The 24,880-nt window shown below is 42.3% G+C and overlaps 1 protein-coding gene across 3 annotated transcripts in view; it reads left to right on the top strand.

The window, feature by feature from the left end:
* The window catches only part of CORO1C (coronin 1C), an 83,984-nt gene that overhangs the window by 12,857 nt on the left and 46,247 nt on the right, over positions 1 to 24,880 (top strand). For 2 of the 3 annotated variants that reach the window (XM_067700458.1, XM_067700459.1), the window contains exon 2: positions 18,197 to 18,396. The exons of the other annotated variant lie outside the window; for it this stretch is intronic. In XM_067700458.1, the coding sequence (XP_067556559.1) occupies positions 18,197 to 18,396 (200 nt within the window). The remainder of the gene's footprint in view (positions 1 to 18,196; positions 18,397 to 24,880) is intronic. 3 annotated transcript variants of the gene reach the window in all.

The raw sequence follows: 24,880 nt of genomic DNA, 5'->3' as shown, positions 1-24,880 counted from the left end.
GAATCATTTAGGAGTTCATTTGTGCAATATTAAAATTTGAAAATCTGTAGGCTTTGGCTTATATCTTTTTTTTTTTTTTTCTTTTTTACGGTACGCGGGCCTCTCACTACTGTGGCCTCTCCCGTTGCGGAGCACAGGCTCCGGACGCGCAGGCTCAGCGGCCATGGCTCACGGGCCCAGCCGCTCCACGGCATGTGGGATCTTCCCGGACCGGGGCACGAACCCGCGTCCCCAGCATCGGCAGGCGGACTCTCACCCACTGCGCCACCAGGGAAGCCCTGGTTATATCTTATTAGTAACATGTGATCACAAAAAAAGAATCATTCTGTAGCTGCGTTTTTGTGTGTGTTATTTCTGGCCGTTTTTAGAGGTTACTACAAACCATACATGTAGTTTGTTTGTTGTAAATGTAGTTTTTTAGAAGAGTACTGTTAGGGGTGGGAAGCCCCTGATCTTTCTGCTAACCTTCTACTCAAAATGCTTAGAAAAGGATTCTTCCTGCTTTCATTTGAGGCGTATGGAATTTCTCTTTTAGTAGTTACTATTATGCAGTCCAATTAATTTAACATAAAGGATTAAGGACTATGATTTTCTTTTCAAATCTTTATCCAGTTTGGAGGGAAATTGGGATGGTTAAGGTTACAGTTTTACCAGCTAAGGCTGGTAAAAGCTTCTAGTAATAGAGAATTCACTCCCCAAATACTTAGCCCAAGTGTTTCCTCCTTAAAGTGAGTTTTGTTTGTCTCCACTTCCCCGGAGGTATTTTCATTTTATTGGTAAAAGGAGATGTGTGGCGTTTTCCCCCTAAAGAACTGAGACCTTCGGAAGGTGTTGGGTGGTGGTAAAGTATTTATTTGGTAGTAACTACATTTTCCCCAGTTTCTTGTACTCTGTTGTAGACACTGATATTCTGAGTTTTTTGTTTTTCCCCTCTTTAGAAGAGAGGTGTGCTGATAAGGAAATAGTTTGTAATTTTACCAAAAAGGATCAGACAAAACAATTCGTCTGAAGGTGCAGTAAGATTTCAAGAGGTACAGGCACACCTCATTTTATTGCACTTCACAGATACTGTGTTTTTTACAAATGGAAAGTTTGTTAGCAACCCTGCATCCAGCAAGTCTATCAGTGTCATTTTTTCCAACGGCATATGCTCACCTCATGTCTCTGTGTCACATTTTGGTAATTCTCGCAATATTTCAGACTTTTTCATTGTTATACTTGGTATGGTGCTCTGTGATCAGTGATCGTTGATGTTACCATTGTAATGGTTTGGGGGCATCACAAATCACGCCCATAATAAGATGGTGAACTCAATAAATGTGTTTTCTAACTGCTCCGCTCTCTGGCCATTCCCCTGTCTCTCTCCCTCTCCTCAGGCCTCCATATTCCCTGAGACACAACAATGTTGAAATTAGGCCAGTTAATAACCCTACACTGGCTTCTAAGTGTTAAAGTGAAAGGAAGAGTATTATGTCTCTCACTTTAAATCAAAAGCTAGAAATTATTAAGCTTAGTGAGTGAGGCACGTCGAAAGCCAAGATAGGCTTACAGTTAAGCTTCTTGGGCCAGTTAGCCAAGTTGTGAATGCAGAGGAAAAGTTCTTGAAGGTCTCCAGTGAACCTGGAATGATAAGAAGCAAAGCAGCCTTATTGCTGATATGGAGAAAGTTTTAGCGGTCTGGAGAGAAAATCAAACCAGCCACAACATTCCCTTAAGCCAAAGCCTAATCCAGATCAAGGCCCTAACTCTTTTCAATTCTGTGAAGGCTGAGAGAAGTGAAGAAGCTCCAGAAGAAAAGTTTGGAGCTAGCAGAGGTTAGTTCATGAGGTTTAAGGAAAGAAGCTGTCTCCATAACATCAAAGTGCAAGGTGAGGCAGCAAGTGCTGATGTAGAACCTGGAGCAAGTTATCCAGAAGATCTAGCTCAGATCATTAATGAAGGTGCTCACTAAATAACAGATTTTCCACATAGATGAAACAGTCTTCTACTGGAAGAAGATGCCACCTAGGGCTTTCATAGCTAGAGAGGAAAAGTCAATGCCTGGTTTCAAAGCTTCAAAGGACAGGCTGACTCTCTTGTTAGGGGCTCATGCAGCTGGTGACTTAAGTTAAAGCCAGTGCTCATTTACCATTCTGAAAATCCTAGGGCCCTTGAGAATTATGCTAAATCTACTCTGCCTGTGCTCTATAAATGGAACAACAAAGCCTGAATGACAGTACATCTGTTTACAACATGGTTTCCTGAATATTTTAAGCCTACTATTGAGACCGACTGCTCAGAAAAAGATTCCTTTCAAAATATTGCTGCTTGTTAACAACTCACCTGGTCACTCCAGAGCTCCGGTGGAGAGGTACCACGAGATGAATGTTGTTTTCATGCCTGCTAACACAGTATCCACTCTGCAGTCCATGGATCAAGAAGGAGTTTTGACTTTCAAGTCTTACGATTTAAGAAATACATTTTGTAAGGTTGTAGCTGACACAGATGGTGATTCCTCTGATGGATCTTAGCAAAGTCAATTGAAAACCTTCTGGAAAGGATTCACCTTTCTAGATGTCATTAAGATCATTCATGATTCATGGGAAGAGGTCAAAATACCAACATTAATAGGAGTTTGGAAGAAGTTAATTCCAGTCGTCATGGGTGACTTCAGTGGAGGAAGTAACTGCAGATGGGATGGAAATAGCAAGAGAAGTAGAATTAGAAGTGGGGCCTGAAGATGGGACTGGATTGCTGCCATCTCATGATAAAACTTGAACAGATGCGGAGTTGCTTCTCATGGATGAGCAAGGAAAGTGGTTTTTGAGGTGGACTCTACTGGTGAAAATGCTGTGAAGATTGTTGAAATGATAACAAAGGCTTTAGAATATGACATAAACTTAGTTGATAAAGCAGCAGCAGAGGATCGACCCCAATTTTGAAAAAAAGTTCTAGTGTGGGTAAAATGCTATCAAACAGCTTTTCATGCTACAGAGAAATCTTTCGTGAAAGGAAGAATCAATTGATGTGGCATACGTCATTGTTGTCTTATTTTAAGAAATTGCCGGGAATTTCCTGGTGGTCCAGTGGTTAGGACCCTGTGCTTTCACTGCTGAGGGCGCGGGTTCAATCCCTGGTCGGGGAACTAAGGTCCAGCAAGCCGCGCAGCGTGGCAAAAAACTAAGAAAAGAAAAGAAAAAAAAAAAGGAAATTGCCACAGCTACCCAACCTTCAGTAACCACCACCCTGATCAGTCAGCAGCTATCAACAGAGAGGCAGGACCCCCAACCAGAAAAAAGATTATAACTCTCTGAAGGCTCAGATTAGATAGTTGGCTTTCAACAATAAAGTATTTTTAAATTAAGGTGTGTACATTTCTTGTAGACATAATGCTATTGTATGCTTAATAGTGTATAACTACAGTATAGTGTAAACATAACTTTTATATGCACTGGGAAACCAAAAACTTCTTGTGACTCGCTTTATTTTGAGATTTGCTTTATTGCGGTGGTCGGTCTGGAACCAAACCTGCAATATCGTTGAGCTGTGTATGCCTGTATACTGCTGCTTTTTCTATAGGATGGCTGAAAATTCATTTTTATTTTAAACAGTGTTAGTTTCATTTTCAAATAGCCTGTTCAATATGTTTTTTGTTTTATGGTTATTTTTTGGCTGCGTTGGGTCTTCATTGCTGCGTGCGGGCTTTTTCTAGTTGCGGCGAGCGGGGGCTACTCTTGGTTGCGGTGTGCGGGCTTCTCATTGCGGTGGCTTCTCTTGTTGCAGAGCAGGAGCTCTAGGCGCACAGGCTTCAGTAGCTGTGGCAAGTGGGCTCAGTAGTTGTGGCTCACGGGCTCTAGAGCGCAGGCTCAGTAGTTGTGGAGCACAGGCTTAGTTGCTCTGCAGCATGTGGGATCTTCCCGGACCAGGGCTCAAACCCATGTCCCCTGCATTGGCAGGTGGATTCTTAACCACTGTGCCACCAGGGAAGCCCCTGTTAAATATGTTTACCTTTGAGCTCTGGGCACCTCTGTGGGCAAACTACCTTAATTTTGAAGCCACAGATCCAGTTATTAATCTGAAAAGGCACAATAAGTAATTTAAATATTTTCGCTATGTTTTTGCTCTTTTCAGACACCCTACTTGTAAAGAGAAGGCTCTTGGGAGCTGCTCCTAAGAAGTGGTTCTTTGTCCTGTATTGACTCCCTGCCCCCGTGAACTTCTGTGTCCCAGTGTTTGTCGCAGCAGCACAGTGACGTTGGTGTGAATAATTGATTGTGGTGTCTCCTCCTGGAGACTGTCAACTTCGTGAGAGCCGGGCCCATCTCCTTGCTCACCATTGCATCTGCAGCGTCTAGCATCACGCCAGGCGCACGGTCAGAGTTCAGTAAATAGTTGTTGAATAAATGCGTGATGAGTGACTGGGATTAAAGACCTCTTCAGCATTCACAGTCGATTTTATGTGTTTTGTGTATAACCCCGTGGGTGCTGCTAACTCCGTTCTCCTTGAATTGTGTGTGTTTTGTTAGGGGATGTGAACTGGATCCCAGTGAAAGTAGCGTTCTCTATAGATTTGTAGGCTTTAGATTATAATAATTATATTAATAATAGGACCCTAGAAATAATTTATTTTAGTTCTCCTATTTTATAGATGAAGAAACAACCAACCATAGGACTAAAATGATTTAGTGGTTAGGTGACTGTGTCAGGATAAGCTAGTCTTGTATCCAGGCCAGAGTTATTCCTACTCTTACCTCCCCTTGAAATATGGTCAAGAGTATGTTTATTTAATCACTGCTTGCCCAGGGTATAGGGTATTAAAAGGGGAAGACAGGGCTTCCCTGGTGGCGCAGTGGTTGAGAGTCCGCCTGCTGATGCAGGGGACACGGGTTCGTGCCCCAGTCCGGGAGGATCCCACATGCCGCGGAGCTGCTGGCCCCGTGAGTCATGGCCGCTGAGCCTGTGCTCTGCAACGGGAGAGGCCACAACAGTGAGAGACCCACGTACCGGGGGAAAAAAAAAAAAAAAAAAAAAAAAAGGGAAGACAGAAATTCTTCAGTTGAATGAGATTACTCTGTTTTTTTTGACATTGCTACTTTTGCTATGGCTAGCCTTACGAGGGTCTTCATAAAAATGCCTTAAAAAAAACCCCACAAAAAGATCTTGGAGTCCAGTAATTTCATTTCCTGGTATAGGTATATTGCCAAAGAATTATGAAAATTTTATTCCGAGAAACTCCATCTGACTAAGTAGTGGAAACAGACTTAACAAGTTTGAACAGTCGTACACAGTGTGCTTTCCCCCAGTTGTTGATAAGAAAAGTAGGTCATCAGTATAGAAAGAGTATTTTGAAACACTTTCGTCATTAATTTTTAAGTGAGAGTGCTGGGCCAGTCATGGCGGTAAAAGTTCTTCAGTTGGGATGAGAGCTCTTGGGATTAATTTGGCTCTTTGAAGAGAGAGGCAGAGTCGAGCTTCCGAGCCTGATCTCCTGTGGGGCACTTCAGTGAGATGCTAGCAGCTCAGAGGATTCTACTCAGTTCCACCGCGTTGTCTGGGCAGGCAACGCCTGCTGCTGTCTCTGATGGGGTTTCTTCAGCAGTCCTTTCTCAAAGCTCCAGGGAGGGGTATAGTGGGTGTGTTTATAAAGATGCTGGTGATAAGCAGAAAACTGGGAGAGAGATTGTAAACATGTCATCCTGACACATTATGTTCTGAAAAATCTGCTCTTCCTTTGATAATGTAGTAAAAAAAAAACTCTGTCACTGAAGAGCTAGAGATGACCCCTACAACCTTGTAATCTCATGTGTTAGTAACTGTAAAATTCATGTCGTGTCATTCTTCTTTATTTTAAGGGAGTTCCAGGCCCTTTTTGGGCATCTTTTAGTTGTAAAGGGTCTCTCTTTAATACAAGTGTGAGAGAGTGGATTTGAGGATTTGGGGTTTCTGTATTTAGGATCTTTATCTGTTGTTATTTTGCTGTCCATGTCACGCTCATTTCTTTTTTTTTTAAATTTCAGCCTTACTGAGTGTAGTTGACACACCGAATTGTAAGATATTTAAAGTGGGCCTCGCGGTGATTTGATGTACGTACATAGCTCATTTGGTCTCTTGTCAGACTGCGTTTTCAGCAGTCACTCTCAGAGCTGCACGTCTCACTCTGTCATCGGGGAGCGGGGAGTGCCTGTGTTGATGGCAGGCAGCCCCCACTTCTTTTTGTAACCAGTTCCTAAAATGAGTATAAAATTGTAAAGTGTGAAAGTCGAGTCCTTTTCTTAGAAAGCTTTAAAAAGAGTAAAAGCCTGTCCGTTGCACCTCACCTTTTAGAACTTGTTCTTGATGTGTTGATTCCAGCCTTTTAGGCATGTCGGTTCAGGCTCTTGGACAGTTGAGCACAGAGCCCTCTGGCCTAAGCCTGAGGGTTTTCAGTCAGAAGCAAAGATTGGTTTCCTTTGGCACAGCTAATGCTCTCTCTCGTTGGTCTCAGCATATTTGAATGCGAACAGCCAGTTTGTGTATTGTATAAAGTGTGAGCCAAGCGCAGTTTCCTATTTAAAAACGGCACCAACAGGCCAGGTGGAACTGTGAGCTGTGGAGGCAGCACCCCATGGAGCGGTTCTGAGAGGCATCACTGGCTGACGTGGGAAAGCCAAACTGTATGTGAGTGTGGAGTTTATCACTGAAAAAGTATGAAAGTTCAGGGGGTGAAAAGTTGAATTGCTCCATAGTTTGTGGTTCGAGGTCATCGTATCTCTCTCCAAAGTCCTTTGTCTTTGGGCAAGTCACACAGTGTCTCTGGGCTGAAAATGAAAGTCCGGAACTGGTGACCCTTTTTACTCCAGGCTTCTGTGAGGACCCAGCCTGGATGTTTCTTGGTAAATCCGACTTGCATTTCTTTGTCTTTTCATTCCAAGAAACGTTTAAAAACCAAAATGATAATGGGTTCTTGAGTCGAAACAAAGTGCACTTAGAGTCGGTACGCCTCCTTCTTGGCATTTTAACCTAGTACCTGGGTGGATAATGGGATGAAAGCGTTTGGAAGGCTATAATGAGCGTGAATTTTCACCCTTTACTTTCGCCATTCTTGGTGTCATGATAAACTGAACCAACATAAGGGCTGTTCCATACTTGCAGTCAGTTGTCTTAAGTGGAGTGCAAACCTTTCAGCCTTAGCTGCTGTGTATGAGGAATGTTGTGTATCTATCTGACTTTCTGCTGTGCTTTATATAAAGCAAATTGTTGCATGCGGTCTTTTTTCTTCCTTCGTAAAACAACTTCTATTAAAGTAGGTAAATTAGGCGTATTTTTCTTGAGTATCTCATATATGAATCTGTTAACTAAGGAATTGGATGCAGTACAAATGATTTGTTAGGTGAACTCTTCAAGTGTCACTGATGAATTTTGTTTAAGGACATTCAAAAAAAAGCACAGCCGTCTCATATCCAGAAATGATGAACGTTGAATTTTTGTATTTAATCAGAGCACCTCCCGTATTTCCTTTCGGTGTCTGCTTTCTTGTGAATGTGTCTTCTACGTAGGCTTACATATTACCTTTCTAACTTCTTACAAAGAATTTTTAACTGTTGGCATTGCCATTTAAATAGCTGATTTCGGGACATTTGTTTCCTCCTCTGCTGTCCTGCTTGCCACTTTCTATTAAATAACGTGTCCGATCTCTCCCACATTAAAAAGGGCCAGAAAAGCATCAACTTAGAGGGAATGTGTTCTTTCCCTATTGGGACATTCTGGAGTCTCCTGTGGTTGCTGCTGGCTAGGGGACGTGCTCAGCCTTCTGAGTCCTTGAGTAATTGACGCTCTGGAATGGTCTCAGCTAATGTGCCGAGCAGGATTTTGCTGCTAGTAGGGGTTTTCCTGTATGTGTACCTAGCAGGATGTGTTTCCTTTCATACAAACCATAGAAGTGCATCTGCTGGAATCTTTAAACAGGAAAATGTCAAAATTGTCGTCATTTTTTACGAGATTGATGGAAGTAGACAGAGAGAATAGAGAAAAGGTAGTAACATTTATTCAGGTGTTTTGAGTATATTTTATTTGGTGCCATTACAGTATTGTAAACACCCTGTCTTGTCTACATTTTTCCCTCCCAACACCCAACACATTTCTTGTATGGCCTGTGCAATAAATTTTCTCTGTAACTTGACTAGGCAGTACCATAAGAAGCATGCCTTCACACTCCCCTGGAGGTTGAGGATGATCAACTGACTGTAAGATGGAAATTTTCTTCTGAGAATGATTTTTATCAAACTTTACTGTGATGCTTATAAAATAAGTCCTTAAACCATGGACCTTATTTTTACAGCTTGTTCTTGGTTAAGATGTTTACCCAACATGTAACGAAAATTTTAATCATTTTTGTTTCCTTAGATGAGCTGCTAAGTATTGTGGATCTTGGTAGTCAGCTTTTAGATTTTCTTTATTTGGAGCAGAAAACAAGAATATATTATCTACTCATTAGAAATTTATGTGGGAATGTAAAATTGGTGCAGCCACTATGGAAAATGGTATGGAGGTTCCTCAAAAAATTAAAAATAGAGCTACCATATGATCCAGCAATTCCACTTCTGGGTATTTATCCAAAGGAAACTAAATCACTGTCTTGAAAAGATATCTGCACCCCTGTGTTCACTGCAGTATTATTTACAATAGCCAAGATAGTGGAAACAACCTAAGTGTCCATTAACAGATAAATGGATGGGAAAATGTGGTATGATGGAATATTATTCAGCCATTAAAAAGAAGGAAATCCCGCCATTTGTGACAACATGGGTGGATATTGAGGGCATTATCCTAAGTGAAGTAAGTCAGATAGAGAAAGACAAATAACATTTCAATATATCAGGGGTCCACAGCCTGTTAGGAATCAGGCCACACAGCAGGAGGTGAGTGGTGGGCGAGCGAGTGAAGCTTCATCTGCTGCTCCCCATGGCTCGCATTACTGCCTGAGCCATCCCCGCCACGCCATCTCACCTCGGTCCATGGAAAAATTGTCTTCCATGAAACCGGTTCCTGGTGCCAAAAAAGGTTGGGGACTGCTGCTCTATATCACTTAACATGTTGAATCTTAAAAATGAAAACAAAAACAAAACAAAACCCAAACTCATGGAGACAGCACATTTTGGTGGTTGCCAGAGGTGGTGGATTAGGGGGGTGGATGAAATGGGTGAAGGGGTCTAAAGGTACAAAATTCCAGTTATAAGATGTAATGTACAGCATGGTGACTATAAAAAAGATAGATAAACTAAAAAGAGGTTTACTACGATGGCTGCTGGACAATCAAGACTTAACTCTTGCTTGGCCTTCAGTATCATCTAGAAACTTGGGCAGAGGAGACATGTGTCTTTGTTTCTAAAACTGAGGTTTCAACCACATCTTAGAGAGAGCATTTCAGAGTTGGGCCTGTGCTCTCAACCTGCTCTCACATTGTCTTTCAAAGACACCTCAGTTTTTATTATAAAGAAAACCATTCTAGAATAGTCCCAGTCTTATTGGAAATTTGGGCAGGCCTATTATAAGGCCTTGGGTAGGGTTTGTAATTCCCAACATTTTGTGGAAATTAAAAACCACGTTGCATTTTTTCTAAAATCAGTTTATTTTGAAATTTGTAAACATTTCTTTCATTTGCTTAATGAATGACTTGTTGCTACATTGTCTCCCTCCTTATTACTACGAGGATCCTTTATTACTGTGATAATTGCTAAGAAAAGGCCCTATGCAGTTTGAAGAATTTGTACTTGAAAGACCTAATGAGCAGGCAACCTCTCCAAGGTTGAACTCTGACAAGACATTTAAAATTGAGAACTTCCCTGGTGGTCCAGTGGTTAAGACTCCGGGTTTCCACTGCACGGGGCGTGAGTTCTATCCCTGGTGGGGGAAGTTATGCATGCCTTGGGGTGTGCCACCCCCCACCCCCACAAAATTGAATGTACTCTATCCTTGGACTTTGTGTCTATGTATTAGTTCAGGATTCTTTCACTTACTCCTTTTAATATAACTGAAAATTAGATTTCTTTATAAAATGCTTTAGTTTTGGGGACACTCTAGTTGTATAATTTGGAACAAGATATTTAATAAAAGAACGCCTAAGTTTGATGATATGACGTTTGGAAATTTATAGCCAAGCGTTTAAAAAAATTGGTGAAACACTAATACCATTTGATAATGCAGGCCTCTTTCTTGAGAAGAGGGTTTTTTTTTTTGTAGTAAACAGCATACTGAGGTGGGAGAACATAAAATTTTGTAAAGGTTCCTTGATAACTGATACTAGTTCATTAACGTGAAAATCATACTTTTGGCTCATAATCAGTAGGAAATTGATTTCGGTTTTCTCCCTTTGGGTAGGGAAACCTATTAGCAGTCTCTTAAATAACAATTGTTGACATTTATGGGACAGTGCCTATTACTATGCTTCAGATTCTATGCTAGGTACTTTGCAGATTTTTAAAGAACAGCTTTATTGAGGTATAATTCACATATCATACAACTCACCCTACTTGAAGTGTACATCAGTGCTTTTTAATTTGTTCACAAATATGTGCAACTGTCACCACAAATTACAGAATATTTCCATCACTTCGGAAAGAAACCCTGTGCTCTTTAGCTGTAACCTGCTATTCCGCAGTACCGCTTCCTCCCCTCCAAGCAACTGCTAATTTACTTTCTGTGTCTCTAGGTTTGCCTATTCTGGGCTTTCGTGTGAATAGAAATCATAATATGTAGACTTTTGTAATTGGCTTCTTAGCGTAATATTTTCAAGGTTTATCCAAGTTGTACATGTATTAGTAAGTACTTTATTTTATTTTATTTTTTAAATATTTACTTATTTATTTAGGCTGCGCTGGGTCTTAGTTGCGTCATGCAGTTTCTTTAGTTGCGGCATGCAGAATCTTTAGTTGTGGCGTGCGAACTCTTAGTTGCAGCATGCATGTGGGATCTAGTTCCCTGACCAGGGATCGAACCCGGGCCCCCTGCACTGGGAGCTCAGAGTCTTAGCCACTGGACCTCCAGGGAAGTCCCCAACTTTTTTTTTTTTTTTAATTGCCAAATAACATCCCATTGTGTGGATATATCACATTTTGTTTTTCCGTTCATCCAGTGGATATCCAACATATGGGTTGTTTTCACCCTTTGGCTGTTGTGAATACGCTGCTATGAAAATTCCTGTACAAGTATTTGTGTGAATACCTGTTTTCATTTCTTTTGGGTATATTCTTAGTTGTGGAATTTCAGGGTCACATCATAACTCTGTTTAATCGTTTCAGAACTACCAGACTGCTTTCCAAAGCAGCTGCACCATTTTACATTCCCGCTACCAGTGTATGAGGGTTCTGATTTCTCTGCATCCTCATCCGTACTTGTTATTCTCTGGCCTGATATTAGCCATCCTAGTGGGTGTGAAGTGGTATTTCATTGTGGTTTTTTTTTTTTTTTTTTTTTTTTTGCTGTACGCGGGTCTCTCACTGCCGTGGCCTCTCCCGTTGCGGAGCACAGGCTCCGGACACGCAGGCTCAGCGGCCATGGCTCACGGGCCCAGCCCCTCCGCGGCATGTGGGATCTTCCCGGACCGGGGCACGAACCCGTGTCCCCTGCGTCGGCAGGCGGCCTCTCAACCGCTGCGCCACCAGGGAAGCCCTTCATTGTGGTTTTGATTTACCTTTCCCCAATGGCTAAAGATGTCCAGCACCTTTTCATGTGCTTATTGGATGTTTGTGTATCTTTTTTGGAAAGATATCTATTCAAGTACTTTGCTCATTTTTAAATTGGATTATTTGTCTTTTTATTATCGAGTTGTAGGAATTTTTTATATATTCTAGATACAAGTGCCTTATCAGATATATGATTTACAAAAATTTTCTCCCATTCTGTGGGTTGTCTTTTCACTTTCTTGATGGTGACTTTGAAGCACAGAGGTTTTTAATTTTGATGAGGTCCATTTTGTACACTTTTTATTTTGTCGCTTGTGCTTTTGCTGTCATATCTAAGAATCCTTTGCCAGATCCAAGGTCATGAAGATTTATTCCTATGTTTTCTCCCAAGAGTTTTAAAGTTTTAAGCCCTTATAGTTATATCTTTGATCAATTTTGAGTTAATTATTTTATATGATGTGAGGTCAGGGTCCAGCTTCTTCTGTATGTGGCTATTCAATGGTCCCAGCACCATTTGTTGAAAAGACTTATTTTTCCCCTCATTGAATGGTTTTGGTACCCTTGTCGAAATCGCTTGACCAAAGATGTATGAATTTATTTCTGCGCTTTCAGTTCTATTCCATTGGCCTATATGTCTGTCCTTGTTCTGATTTTGTCAGATTTCTGTGAGATGATCATGTGATTTTTGGTTTTTATCTGATTGATACATGTTACATTAATTGATTTTCAGATGTCACACCAACCTTGCATTGTGGGATAAGTCCCACTTGGTCGTGGTGTATAATCCTTTTCATATGTTGCTAGATTTGGTCTGCTAGTATTTTGTTGGGGATTTTTGTGTCTATATTTATAAAAGATATTAGTCTAGTTTTCTTGTGATGTCTTTGTCTGATTTTGGTATCAGAGTAATACTGGCCTCATAAAATTTGTTTGGAAATTTGTTCCTGTCTATTCTTTGTAAAAATTGGTGAAGAACCGGTATTAATTCTTTAAATATTTGATAGACTTCAGCAGTGAAGCCATCTGGACCTGGGTTGTCAGATGTTGTTTTTAATTCTTATGATGGGTATCATCCCCTTCATTTTATAGATGAGGAAACGGAGGGTCGTAAAGGTTAGTGGCAGAGCTGGGATTTGAATCTGGATTACCTTATGTTAAGTACTAGGATGATAACAATAGCTGACATTTATTGTGTATTTAGTTATGTGTTTTTAACCAGACAGGGTACTTCAACGAAATCATCTCCTGCTATAGTCCCATTAGCAAGTGCTCATTTAATATCACTTTAACTTTATATGTAATGTACCCCTTTCCAGATAGAGAATCTGACACTTAAGGAGATTATGACTTTGCCCTACTGAACCACGGCCAGGAAGTAAATGGTACAGCTGTGCTTCTCACTCACAAGGTTGCCTGACTCTGGAGCCTGCCCTCTTAATTGCCTTTCTCTATTGTGCACAGCAAAAGCAGCTGTGCCACATGTGGGCAGCTGAGCCCAGATCAGATTCGACCTTGGATGTGAATGGCCTGGCCCAGACAGCACAGCACTCCGGGAGCCCCGGCTTTTCTCACTCTCTCTGCTCTATAGCTAACTGTCCTCCATGGTTGTAGCAAAAGAACCTGTCTATCATTCTGACTTCGTGTAGTTAGATGAAAATTTGTGTAACATACGTCACTCTGTGTAATACAGAAATGACTTTTAAAGGTGTGTCAACCAGCCGGCAGATTTGTGTGATGTCTTTCAGTGAAGACATTCAAAGCACTTTCCATATTTATGTTAATATTCATATTGTTGGTGAGATTAGATGGTATCTTGGCCTATTTGAGTGAAGAGGAAAGATTGTCTCCATTTTTCAGGTTGAAGGGCTTCCTCAAATGTCCGTTCACATTGATTAGTGGGCCCCAAAAAACTGACCCCAGTGCCTGTGTGGGTAGGGGGGCTGGGTGGGTGGTGGACCTCACAGAGGGTGGTGAGGGCTGACTTCCTGTGGGGCAGGGCGGGTGCTATCTCAGCCAGGCAGCCAGCCTTCTGGGAGCTTCCAGAACACGGGGCTGGAGGCTCCCCTGTACAGGACCAGGTCGTCTGTGTGGTACCTGCTGGTACCCGTGCTCACCTGTGCTGGTGGTGTTCTGTCCAGGGCCTGCCCTGTGGCTTCTGGGACGGGTGAGGGGTGGCCCCTGATGGTGCAGCACTCAGGAGCAGAGCTGGGTGTCTAGCTGCTCCTTATTAGGTTTTTGGTCAGTTTTCCCTGCAGCCCCTCTCCCACGTCTGTTTCCCTTCTGAGTGCTCGGCGGTTTCACAGTGGGCCTGGTGTCCTTCTGTGAGCCGCTCCTCCTGAGACCGCAGCTGAGTGGAGAACACTCACTTCTGTCAGTTACACTTGCCTGACAGCTTTCCTCTTCCACGGTTTTGTGGTCACATTTGCTCTCTTGTAGGCTCCTTTCCAGTGTCCTTTCGCTTTTCCTTTGGTGTTTATACCAGCTTTTATTCCTTTCCTGTCATTTTGTTAGGATTTCAGGAAGGAGTGGAGGTAAAATGCCATTTGTGTTTCTTTTGTAAATTACCTCTTCATGTACTTTGTGTAATTTCCTACTGGGATTTTCATGTTTGGAATCTATAAAAACTTTATATATGAAGGATATCAACTCTTTGGTATATGGTGTAATTCCCCCTTCTTCTTTGTTAACTTTACTTTTGAAACACTTGCTGGAAGGTAATGGCAGGGATTCCGGCTTCTGCTCACTTGTGCAGATGGTCGGGTAGGGAAATGGATCCTGAGACCAGCTGGCTGTACATTGGCTTTTGTGTGGATGTGCTTTTCTTTTGGTTTTCACCACCTCATGGAAGCTGTCTTATCTCCTCCAGTTTGAGAAGTATTCATACTGTTTCACACATGGAGGACCCCGGCCAAGCGGAAGCAAGTCATTTGCCGTCTCCTCCACCAGGTGCTCTCAGCCTCTGGTCCTGGTGGTCAGCTGGGAAGGTCTGGCAGCAGCTGGGCTGAGGAACACGCCTGCTCACCAGCCTGCCAAGGCTTTGTCACCTCAGCCCAGCCACACGCCCTAGGCTTGGAGAGAGGCCGCTTCTGCACATGCCTTGAAAGGGTAGAAGGAGACTGGCAAAACTAACTTCTCTCCTTTTGTGCTTAGCAGTGGGCCCAGAGCCACGAGGAAGGGAATTCAAGGGGAGGAATTAGCAGCAGCCCCACATGTGTCCCATTTGGCATGAGTGGACAGGTGTTAGTTAGCCCTCCTGTCCTTGGGGATCAGGCGCACTTGTTTTCAGCTGAGCTGTGAAGGTTTGACTGTGTTCCATCTCCACTCGTGTTTTCTCGTGGCTCCTTCCTCCCTAGCCTGCGTGAACAGAATGCCCTGGCATTAGCAGACGGGAAAAGGACGCTGTGGTGCAGCCCAGGAGACCTCAGGCAGGTGGGGCTGCTGATCCTAAAGCCTGAGCGCTGTCAGTGCACATGTCAGTTGGACAGCCCAGTGGAAGTTGGGGTCCGAAATGACCCATGAGGAAGCCTGGGAATACCAGCTTGGTGTCACTTCCTGTCCCCTAGGCCCTCTGGTTTACTTGGGAAGTGGCTGTGGTGAGTGATCAGCTCTGACATCCTGGTTTCCGTTACGCTCCCTGAGTTTTTCTGTTCCTCTGTCTCACTGCCGCTGCCGGGATCAGTACAGGCCTTTCTCAGGCCCGGCTCACCATCACAGCCTCTTAGCCCATCCCCTTGCTTTTCGCTTCTTGCTCTCTTAAGAGGTCCAGTGTGCTAGCGTCAGACCACTTGTCATCCTCGTCTCTACTTTCCATTAAAATTTTTGCTACTCTTTTCCAAGACCTGGCTTTTGTCCCATGGTAGCAGTCAGACTTCTGGTAGCGGTCAGCACCAGGAGTTTGGTTCCGAGTTGCTCTGATTGTCCTGCCTGTGTTGGAAGCCTCTTGAAGGCAAGGGTGGTTTGCTTGTGCTGAATTCTCCACTGCATGTAGTTGGTCTTGTGGAAACGCTCGTGAGCAGTCTCCGCTCTCAGACCAGAGTGCTGATGTCTGGAGAAAAAGCTGAAAAATGGAAAAATTGCCTTGGCAGACTGAGGAAAAAGCCACAATATCATAATTTGGGGGAGGAAGGATTCCTCAGTTTCAGATCTGTCAGATAACTTCACTTTGGAGTTTCCTTATCTGTAAAAGGGGAGGGCGGGTTAGAGTGGATTGTCTTTCCATTCCCACCCACCTCTGAAAGGCTAATTTCCCTTCATTCTTTTTTTTTTTTTACATCTTTATTGGAGTATAATTGCTTTACAATGGTGTGTTAGTTTCTGCTTTATAACAAAGTGAATCAGTTATACATATACATATGTTCCCATATCTCTTCCCTCTTGCATCTCCCTCCCTCCCACCCTCCCCATCCCACCCCTCCACGCGGTCACAAAGCACCGAGCTGATATCCCTGTGCTATGCGGCTGCTTCCCACTAGCTATCTACCCCACGCTTGGCAGTGTATATATGTCCATGCCTCTCCCTCGCTTTGTCACAGCTCACCCCTCCCCCTCCCCATATCCTCAAGTCCATTCTCCAGTAGGTCTGTGTCCTTATTCCTGTCTTACCCCTAGGTTCTTCATGACATTTTTTTCCTTAAATTCCATATATATGTGTTAGCATACGGTATTTGTCTTTCTCCTTCTGACTTACTTCACTCTGTATGACAGACTCTAGGTCTATCCACCTCATTACAAATAGCTCAATTTCGTTTCTTTTTATGGCTGAGTAATATTCCCTTGTATATATGTGCCACATCTTCTTTATCCATTCATCCGATGATGGGCACTTAGGTTGTCTCCATCTCCGGGCTATCGTAAATAGAGCTTCAGTGAACATTTTGGTACGTGACTCTTTTTGAATTATGTTTTTCTCAGGGTATATGCCCAGTAGTGGGATTGCTGGGTCATGTGGTAGTTCTATTTGTAGTTTTTTAAGGAACCTCCATACTGTTCTCCATAGTAGCTGTACCAATTCACATTCCCACCAGCAGTGCAGGAGTGTTCCCTTTTCTCCACACCCTCTCCAGCATTTATTGTTTGTAGATTTTTTGATGATGGCCATTCTGACTGGTGTGAGATGATATCTCATTGTAGTTTTGATTTGCATTTCTCTAATGATTAATGATGTTGAGCATTCTTTCCTGTGTTTGTTGGCAGTCTGTATATCTTCTTTGGAGAAATGTCTATTTAGGTCTTCTGCCCATTTTTGGATTGGGTTGTTTGTTTTTTTGTTATTGAGCTGCATGAGCTGCTTATAAATTTTGGAGATTAATCCTTTGTCAGTTGCTTCATTTGCAAATATTTTCTCCCATTCTGAGGGTTGTCTTTTGGTGGTGTTTATGGTTTCCTTTGCTGTGCAAAAGCTTTGAAGTTTCATTAGGTCCCATTTGTTTATTTTTGTTTTTATTTCCATTTCTCTAGGAGGTGGGTCAAAAAGGATCTTGCTGTGATTTATGTCATAGAGTGTTCTGCCTATGTTTTCCTCTAAGAGTTTGATAGTTTCTGGCCTTACATTTAGGTCTTTAATCCATTTTGAGCTTATTTTTGTGTATGGTGTTAGGGAGTGATCTAATCTCATACTTTTACATGTACCTGTCCAATTTTCCCAGCACCACTTATTGAAGAGGCTGTCCTTTCTCCACTGTACATTCCTACCTCCTTTATCAAAGATAAGGTGACCATATGTGCGTGGGTTTATCTCTGGGCTTTCTATCCTGTTCCATTGATCTATCTTTCTGTTTTTGTGCCAGTACCATACCGTCTTGATTACTGTAGCTTTGTAGTGTAGTCTGAAGTCAGGGAGCCTGATTCCTCCAGCTCCATTTTTCGTTCTCAAGATTGCTTTGGCTATTCGGGGTCTTTTGTGTTTCCATACAAATTGTGAAATTTTTTTGTTCTAGTTCTGTGAAAAATGCCAGTGGTAGTTTGATAGGGACTGCATTGAATCTGTAGATTGCTTTGGGTAGTACAATCATTTTCACAATGTTGATTCTTCCAATCCAAGAACATGGTATATCTCTCCATCTATTTGTATCATCTTTAATTTCTTTCATCAGTGTCTTATAATTTTCTGCATACAGGTCTTTTGTCTCCTTAGGTAGGTTTATTCCTAGATATTTCATTCTTTTTGTTGCAATGGTAAATGGGAGTGTTTTCTTGATTTCACTTTCAGATTTTTCATCATTAGTGTATAGGAATGCCAGAGATTTCTGTGCATTAATTTTGTATCCTGCTACTTCCCTTCATTCGTTACCTTGATCTTTCTCTTGAAATTAAAACTGTTGAGCTGTTTCTGGATCTTGAGTTAGGAATTTTTCATTTCTTTGTCATTCTTGCCCTGACACATTTTGCAGTTTTCTCTGGCTACGTGCTGCTAAAGGAAATTTGGATTTGCCATTTGGCTACGTATTAGAAGAGCAGACAAAATGCCATACCATTCTGTTATTTTTCAGCTTTTCATTTGTAAAAGTAAAGCTTTCACTCAGGGGCATGATTTTAATATACTTTTTGTTCTCCCACAGACACGATGAGGCGAGTGGTACGACAGAGCAAGTTTCGCCATGTATTTGGACAGGCGGTGAAAAATGACCAGTGTTACGATGATATCCGGGTTTCTCGAGTGACCTGGGATAGTTCCTTTTGTGCTGTCAATCCCAGATTCGTTGCCATAATCATAGAAGCGAGTGGGGGAGGAGCGTTCCTTGTACTCCCTTTGCACAAGGTAAGTCATCTGACTTTCCATCCTGTGAGACACCCTCCGGTAATCTCTGTTTAGTCAGTAATAGATTGATTTTGGAGATTGATAGTCACTAAGCATTGTGTGATTTCTAGGAACATTAGACTTGGATGTAATTGAGCTTAAGTTCCACACGCTTTACTAACCACATCAGTTTTTCTCTGACAGAGAATCATTAAACAGAATGGCAAATTCTGTTCTGGGTGTGCTCTCTGCGGATGAAAAAGATTCTTATAATGATGCTGTGAGCATGGACAGGCACAGGAATTTTAAGATTTGGTTCATAATCATCCACTTTTCATAAAAGTTTTTCCCAAAAGTGCAATTTTAGAAACAGTTATGTTTTTAAATGGGCAGAAATTGATAAGATTATAAGGGAATCTTTTTTGTGTGTGAGGTCATGAGGACTGAGACTTTTCGGTTTTGCTTTGTTTTTGGTTTTGAATGGTAAATGGGATGAGGGCTCAAGAAAATGTCCGCAAACAATGCAGATTTCAAGTCTGGACAGCAGTAGGTTTCAGCATAGGATCTAAACAGCGTTAACAAGCGGTGGAAATAAAGGCTCTGTATTGAAAGTGGTTCTGTGTGAGTTTGAACCCGCTGGGCTTCCTAGTTCTCCCTTCTTCTGACTTTATCCTTCCAGAGAGCCCTCTCCAGTATAGGGGAGAAGATTGGAGATTTGTAATTTTCTGCCTGTTCTTGAAAATTGTAGATGAAAGTCTGTACTAGCTTTAACAGGAAATCCCAGAATTGCAAATAATGGGGGGTGGGAAACACTGTGAAGAGAGAGCTTGGAAAGAGTCATTTTCTGATTAGCTTTTAGGAGGAAAATAAGTTTGGTGAGTCCTGAGCCCTAATGATAAGGATGCAGATGTTGGGTCATGTTACAGCTGTTTCCACTCTGCTGGGAACAGTGGGTCTCCCTGAGTCTGAGCCATGCCTAGTAGAGGCATGTCTCATCATAATGGACCATGTGATTCTGAAAGTGGTTACAGTAACATGAATTTCTGTCAAAGTATTGTATTTTGGTGTTTTTTCCTTAGGAAAACTCTTGCTGGGAAAACTTCCAATTCTCTTGTACTTTTCATTCTCTCAGATGCTCATGACTAACTTGTTTTATTTTAACATCTGATTTGTATCTCAGTGGCTGGATTGATGTGATATTACACAATAGAACCATCTCACTACAGAGGAGATGGATGCCTTTGGGGAACAAATCTGACATATGTTTCCAAACGTACTTTCTTATTGGCGAAGTTGTTAATCAAGTTTTAAAGGAGAATCTTTTCATTAAATTGAAATTAAATTTTCTACTCAGATACTTTTGCTTTTGTGGAGGAGATTGTTGTTTCAGTGATGAACAATACATTACACTATTGTAGCTGTACTTACCTGATTTGGGAGTTTGGGTTGGAGTTTAATGCCAGTCGCGTTTGATCTCCACGACTTTCTAGTCGATTTGTTCACCAAGAGCAAGGAGCATTTGGAAACTTGACTTTTCAGTTGTGGGTCTTATGGCAGCCAGCTGAGAAGACACCTCAGCTTGTCAACCAAGGTCAGGCACTGAAGTACCATGATCTCTTTTGAGTTCAATAGGGATAAATTTACGACTTTTTGCTTCAAAGAAGGAGAATAAGCCAATTAAGAAGCCCCAAATAAACTTTTGAACGGCTAATCTTCCTCCAAGTTCAGACAGTTCTCTTCAAGTCCCACATTCACAAAAGGCTCTGTGAGTCCACCTTTGCTTTCACAAACCGTGGGAAACTTAGAGTTACATTTATACTGTTTAAGGGGGCCCTGTGTGCAGGTCCTAAGCTAACTGGATCTTATGCTTTGGTTTTCAGTTGCATTAAGTGACCAATACGTAATAAATAGGTTTTATTATTTTGTTCTTCAACCAGCTGTTTAGGAATTGGGACAGAATAAGTTGCTTCAGAAATTATCATGTTTGAACGAAACATTGGTTTTTGGAGGAGCCTCGAGGGTCTGTCTTTTTCCCAGGCTTATAATACATTCTGTGTGGCTCTACTCCTTAAATATTAATTTGTGTTGGAAGAGGTGACATTGGCATAAACTAAGCCCAGTGACACCCATTGGAAATAAGGTCAGTACTTGGGGTTATCGACTTTTATAATCGACAGGTTCACACGTATTCTGGGATTTTTGTGTATTAAAGTGTGTGTATTGAGCCCTTAGGGTCAGTGTGGCATCGAGGAAGGAACATGGGTCTGGAGCCAGGGGTTCAATCCTGTCTTGGTCACCGACTTGTGGTGAGACATGGATATGTCACTCTGTCCTTATGCTCTCCCATATCTCTACCTGTAACGTGAGGGGCTCTATATAAAAGTGATTTTCTAAATGGTTCTGAAGAACTCTGAAGAACTTAGGGGCAGGATAAAGATACAGACGTAGAGAATGGACTTGAGGACACGGGGAGGGGGAAGGGTAAGCTGGGACAAAGTGAGAGAGTGGCATGGACTTATATATACCACCAGATGTAAAATAGATAGCTAGTGGGAAGCAGCCGCATAGCACAGGGAGATCAGCTCAGTGCTTTGTGTCCACCTAGAGGGGTGGGATAGGGAGGGTGGGAGGGAGACGCAAGAGGGAGGGGATATGGGGATATATGTATATGTATAGCTGATTCACTTTGTTATACAGCAGAAACTAACACACCATTGTAAAGCAATTATACTCCAATAAAGATGTTAAAAAAAAAAAAAAAGTGGTTTGCTACCCAAAATTCAGCAAAGGAAACACTGTTATTCCTTTTCTTTCCCTCCTTAGTGTCAACACATAACTTTGGGAAGTAGATGCCTTTTTCCTCGTGGCTGCTTTTCCTCAAAGGGCAAGGCTGAGCCCAGCAAAGAAAAGTGGTCTGTGGCTCCTGTAGACAGTTCTGTGTCTCGGGAGGTCTTAGAAGGATCCGCTGTGATGGCGGGGCCTAGCCCGGAGCCCTGAAGTGTCAGGTGACACCCACCTTTCTTTTCTTCCTAAGACCCTGTCCCTTGACTACTTACTATCTAGGCTTTTAGAAAATAGAACTATGCTCCACGTTGTCAGAAAACCTGCATTTCTGCCTGCGTTAAAGGGCTGATTGCCCTCTGGATATCTATTTCCTTATAATTTTAGTATAATAATGAAGATTTGAATACGGATCGTAAGTTTTACATTTTTACAGATATTTCGTTGTTCATATAGTACGAGGTCTTCACTGTTCTTTGACTATGCACGTGTAGTTTGATTGTCTATAGACTGAGTGTCTGCTGGGTGCCATCTTTGCTCTCCAGGAGCACTGCATCTGCTTTTCATTGTGGTCAGTTTCCCCGGCCCCCAGGAGATTGCTGGTACTGCGGTGTTTGTCTCACCTTTAGAAGTGCAACCTTGAAGGACGAAAACATTGGGGACCTGAGTACATGGTGAACCCACTGATCCTAGTACAGGACTCTGCCCTGGAAAAGAGATCCTACAACTTCAGTGTCTTGGCAAGTTTGAAATAGTTTTACAATGAGGTGCTGCTTTTGTTTAAAGGCAAAGAAAAACCAAATTCCCACATATAATAAGAAGTGATGCTTGAAATGAAGATTGTGGGAAATGATGCTCTGGGTGTGTACTGGGCTCCTGTACGTGTTGATGGCAGTCTAGGATTTCTCTAAACATGAACTTAAGGAAGTAGGTATGGTTTTTAATCACTATCTCAAGAGACTTCTGGCAGAGTGTGTGTGTGTGTGTGTGTGTGTGTGTGTGTGTGTGTGTGTGTGTGTCTGTCTGTCTGTCTGTCTGTGTCCCCCCGCTGCTTTTTTTTTTTCCTGGTTATAGTCAGCCAGGTTGGTTTTAGTGATGCTTTGGGGGCTTTCTGTCCATGTTAATATTGAATATGTGTGTACTGATCTTAAGATGTATTGTGACTCTTTCTGAAAGGCTCCCATTTTAAAGCATGGCCTTCCATGAATTCTTCTTCAAAGTTAGTTAGCGTCAGCAGTAAGTAGGACTTACTGCAACCTCGTGAGGCTTATGATTAGATTCCAGGAGAATCATGGTCTCTGTCTTCCAGGACTTCCAATTAAAAATGGAAAGAGTGGTAGAGACAAATACATTGACACATACACAGCAAGAGGTAAGCTTAGGAATGCATATATGTTTATTTAAGTGTATGGTTTATGAGGTTTTTGTTCGAAAGGTTTTATTAGAGAAAGTAGGATTTTAAGAGATCACTGCTGGGGGAATACGGAAAGTGCTCAGCCCTGAGGTGGGGCGATTTAGATTAGCACACATGATTCAGGGTTTCTTTTGTCATGCTTCCCTCAAGCTGTGGCATGCTGTTCAGTCATGACTTCTCAAGGTGTGACTTAGTACATTTTCTTCTTCTTTGGTCTTTCATAGGATGAATAATATCAGTCTTGTTGAACAGAAGTTGGCTTTGTGGTTTTGGCCGTTGCGTTCTCCCCACAACTACACAAGCTGCCTTGTCAGGAGCACACAGGTTCCAGCCCCCTGTGCGCTACCACGTGGGCACGAAGGGCACGAACGAGCCTCTCCTTGTGCAGGAGCCATGCTCGTGATGTGAGACCAAGGCATTCCCATCCCTGTTGTGAGCCACGGTGGCTCCTACAAACAGCAATGTTAGATGTGTGTGGGCACAGGCGTGCACATACACACTAAAACTTCAGATCCCAGTGAACCTGGAGCAAGGGTTGAGGGAGTTGGTTAGAATTCTATGCTCTTGATGTCTTGACATCCGCTTGGAGGGAGGATGCAAATTGGAGGGCTCCTGTCTTCCCTAATCGCTTTCTCCCTTCCTCCCTTGACTGTTCTTACTTTGGAGGATTGGAGTGATGGCTAATTTCATCTTCCCAGTAATTGCCTAGGAGAGCAGCTCTGCTCTGGGCCATGATGGGATGGGTGTGGCCAAGTCTTTGTCAGCCTTTTGGGTCACTGTCTCCTCTCTCTTCTTGCTCCTCTGGTGTAGCTGTGAGGTGCCTTCTTATACACAGTTATGTTTCTCCCATATATTTTAAGAACTGTGTGTGGGAATATTTGGGATCTTGCTTTATTTATGTCTGTGAACTATCTTTTCAACTCATTTTGTAGTCTTTCTCAACTAGAGTTTTGTGAAAGAATTCAGCCCCTACAGAAAATCATTTCAGTGAATATTTTCTTAGTTTTCTCAAGAAAGGGACATAGCTAAGCCTTATAGATGGATAGGAGAGAAATTAATCCATTACATAAAGTAGCTGCCTTAGGGCATTAGGACTTAATTCCTTCACAGAACCCAGGTTGACAAGGGCTGCTTTAGTGTATTTTTCTGTCATATTTATTGAAGAAGAAATTTATTGAGGAAGAAATCTTGATTCATTTCAGTCAGTGTTCTAAGTGCTCCTTCTTAATGTTTAGTATCCAACTCAAATTTTATCTCCAATTTGCTGAGACAGTGGAAATCATCCTCTGGGATTCCTTAGCTGCTTGTCTCATGCCACTAGTACCACAGGCTGCATTATCACATTGTAATGTAATTATTTTCTTAGCCACATAACAGATAACGGGAGGGTGGTTGGAATTATATGCTCTTGATCTCTTGACCTTCGCTTGGATGGAGGATACAAAATGGATGGGTGTATGGTAGGGTTCTCCAGCATCTCACCTTACTCTCTTGTGGTAGCAGCCTCCAAGATGGGCTCCAATGGTTCTTGCCTCCTTGTGTCTTGCCGTTGTGTGGTTCCCTCCCACATTAAATAGGGCTGACCTGTGTAGCCACTAGGATATGGAGGAATTGATGGAGTGTGACTTCTGAGACTCGGTCATAAAAGCATATTGGCTTCTTTATTTCTTTTGGAGCTTTCATGCTGTAAGGACACTCAAGCAGCTCTGTGGAGAGGTCCATAGGACCGCCCGCCAATAGCCAGCACTGACTTACCAACCACGTGAGTGTGTCATCTTGAAGGTGGATCCTGCAAACCTAGCTGACACCTTGACTCAGGAGAACCCTCAGCCAGAACCATCCAGATAAGCTGCTTTTGAACTCCTGACCCACAGAAACTGTGTGAGATGAGAAATGCTTATTGTTTTAAGTAGCTGAATCTTAGGGTAACTCATTAAGCAGCAGTGATAACTAAAACATGTACAGTTGACCCTTGAAAAACCTGCCACGGGGGTTAGGGGTGCAGACCCCTTGGCAGTTGAAAATCTATATATAAGTTTACAGTTGGCCCTCTGTATCCATGGTTCTGCATCTGTGGATTCAACCAACCATGGATCTTGTAGTACATATTTTTTGGAAAAAATTTGCATATAAGTGGACCTGCATAGTTTAAACCTGTGTTTAAAGGGTCAGCTGTATTCTCAGGATGTGGCACTTGACTCAATAATGTTAAGTCACACAATGCACAAATAAATGAGTAATTCAAAGCGGCCTAAAAGGCCTTTGGATAATTTTAAACACTCTTTCCACCTCTCCTTTTAAAAAAAAATC

The sequence above is a fragment of the Pseudorca crassidens genome, chromosome 12 (assembly GCF_039906515.1).
Source record: "Pseudorca crassidens isolate mPseCra1 chromosome 12, mPseCra1.hap1, whole genome shotgun sequence".
NCBI lineage: Eukaryota > Metazoa > Chordata > Mammalia > Artiodactyla > Delphinidae > Pseudorca > Pseudorca crassidens.
This window is presented reverse-complemented; position numbering and strand designations above follow the sequence as displayed.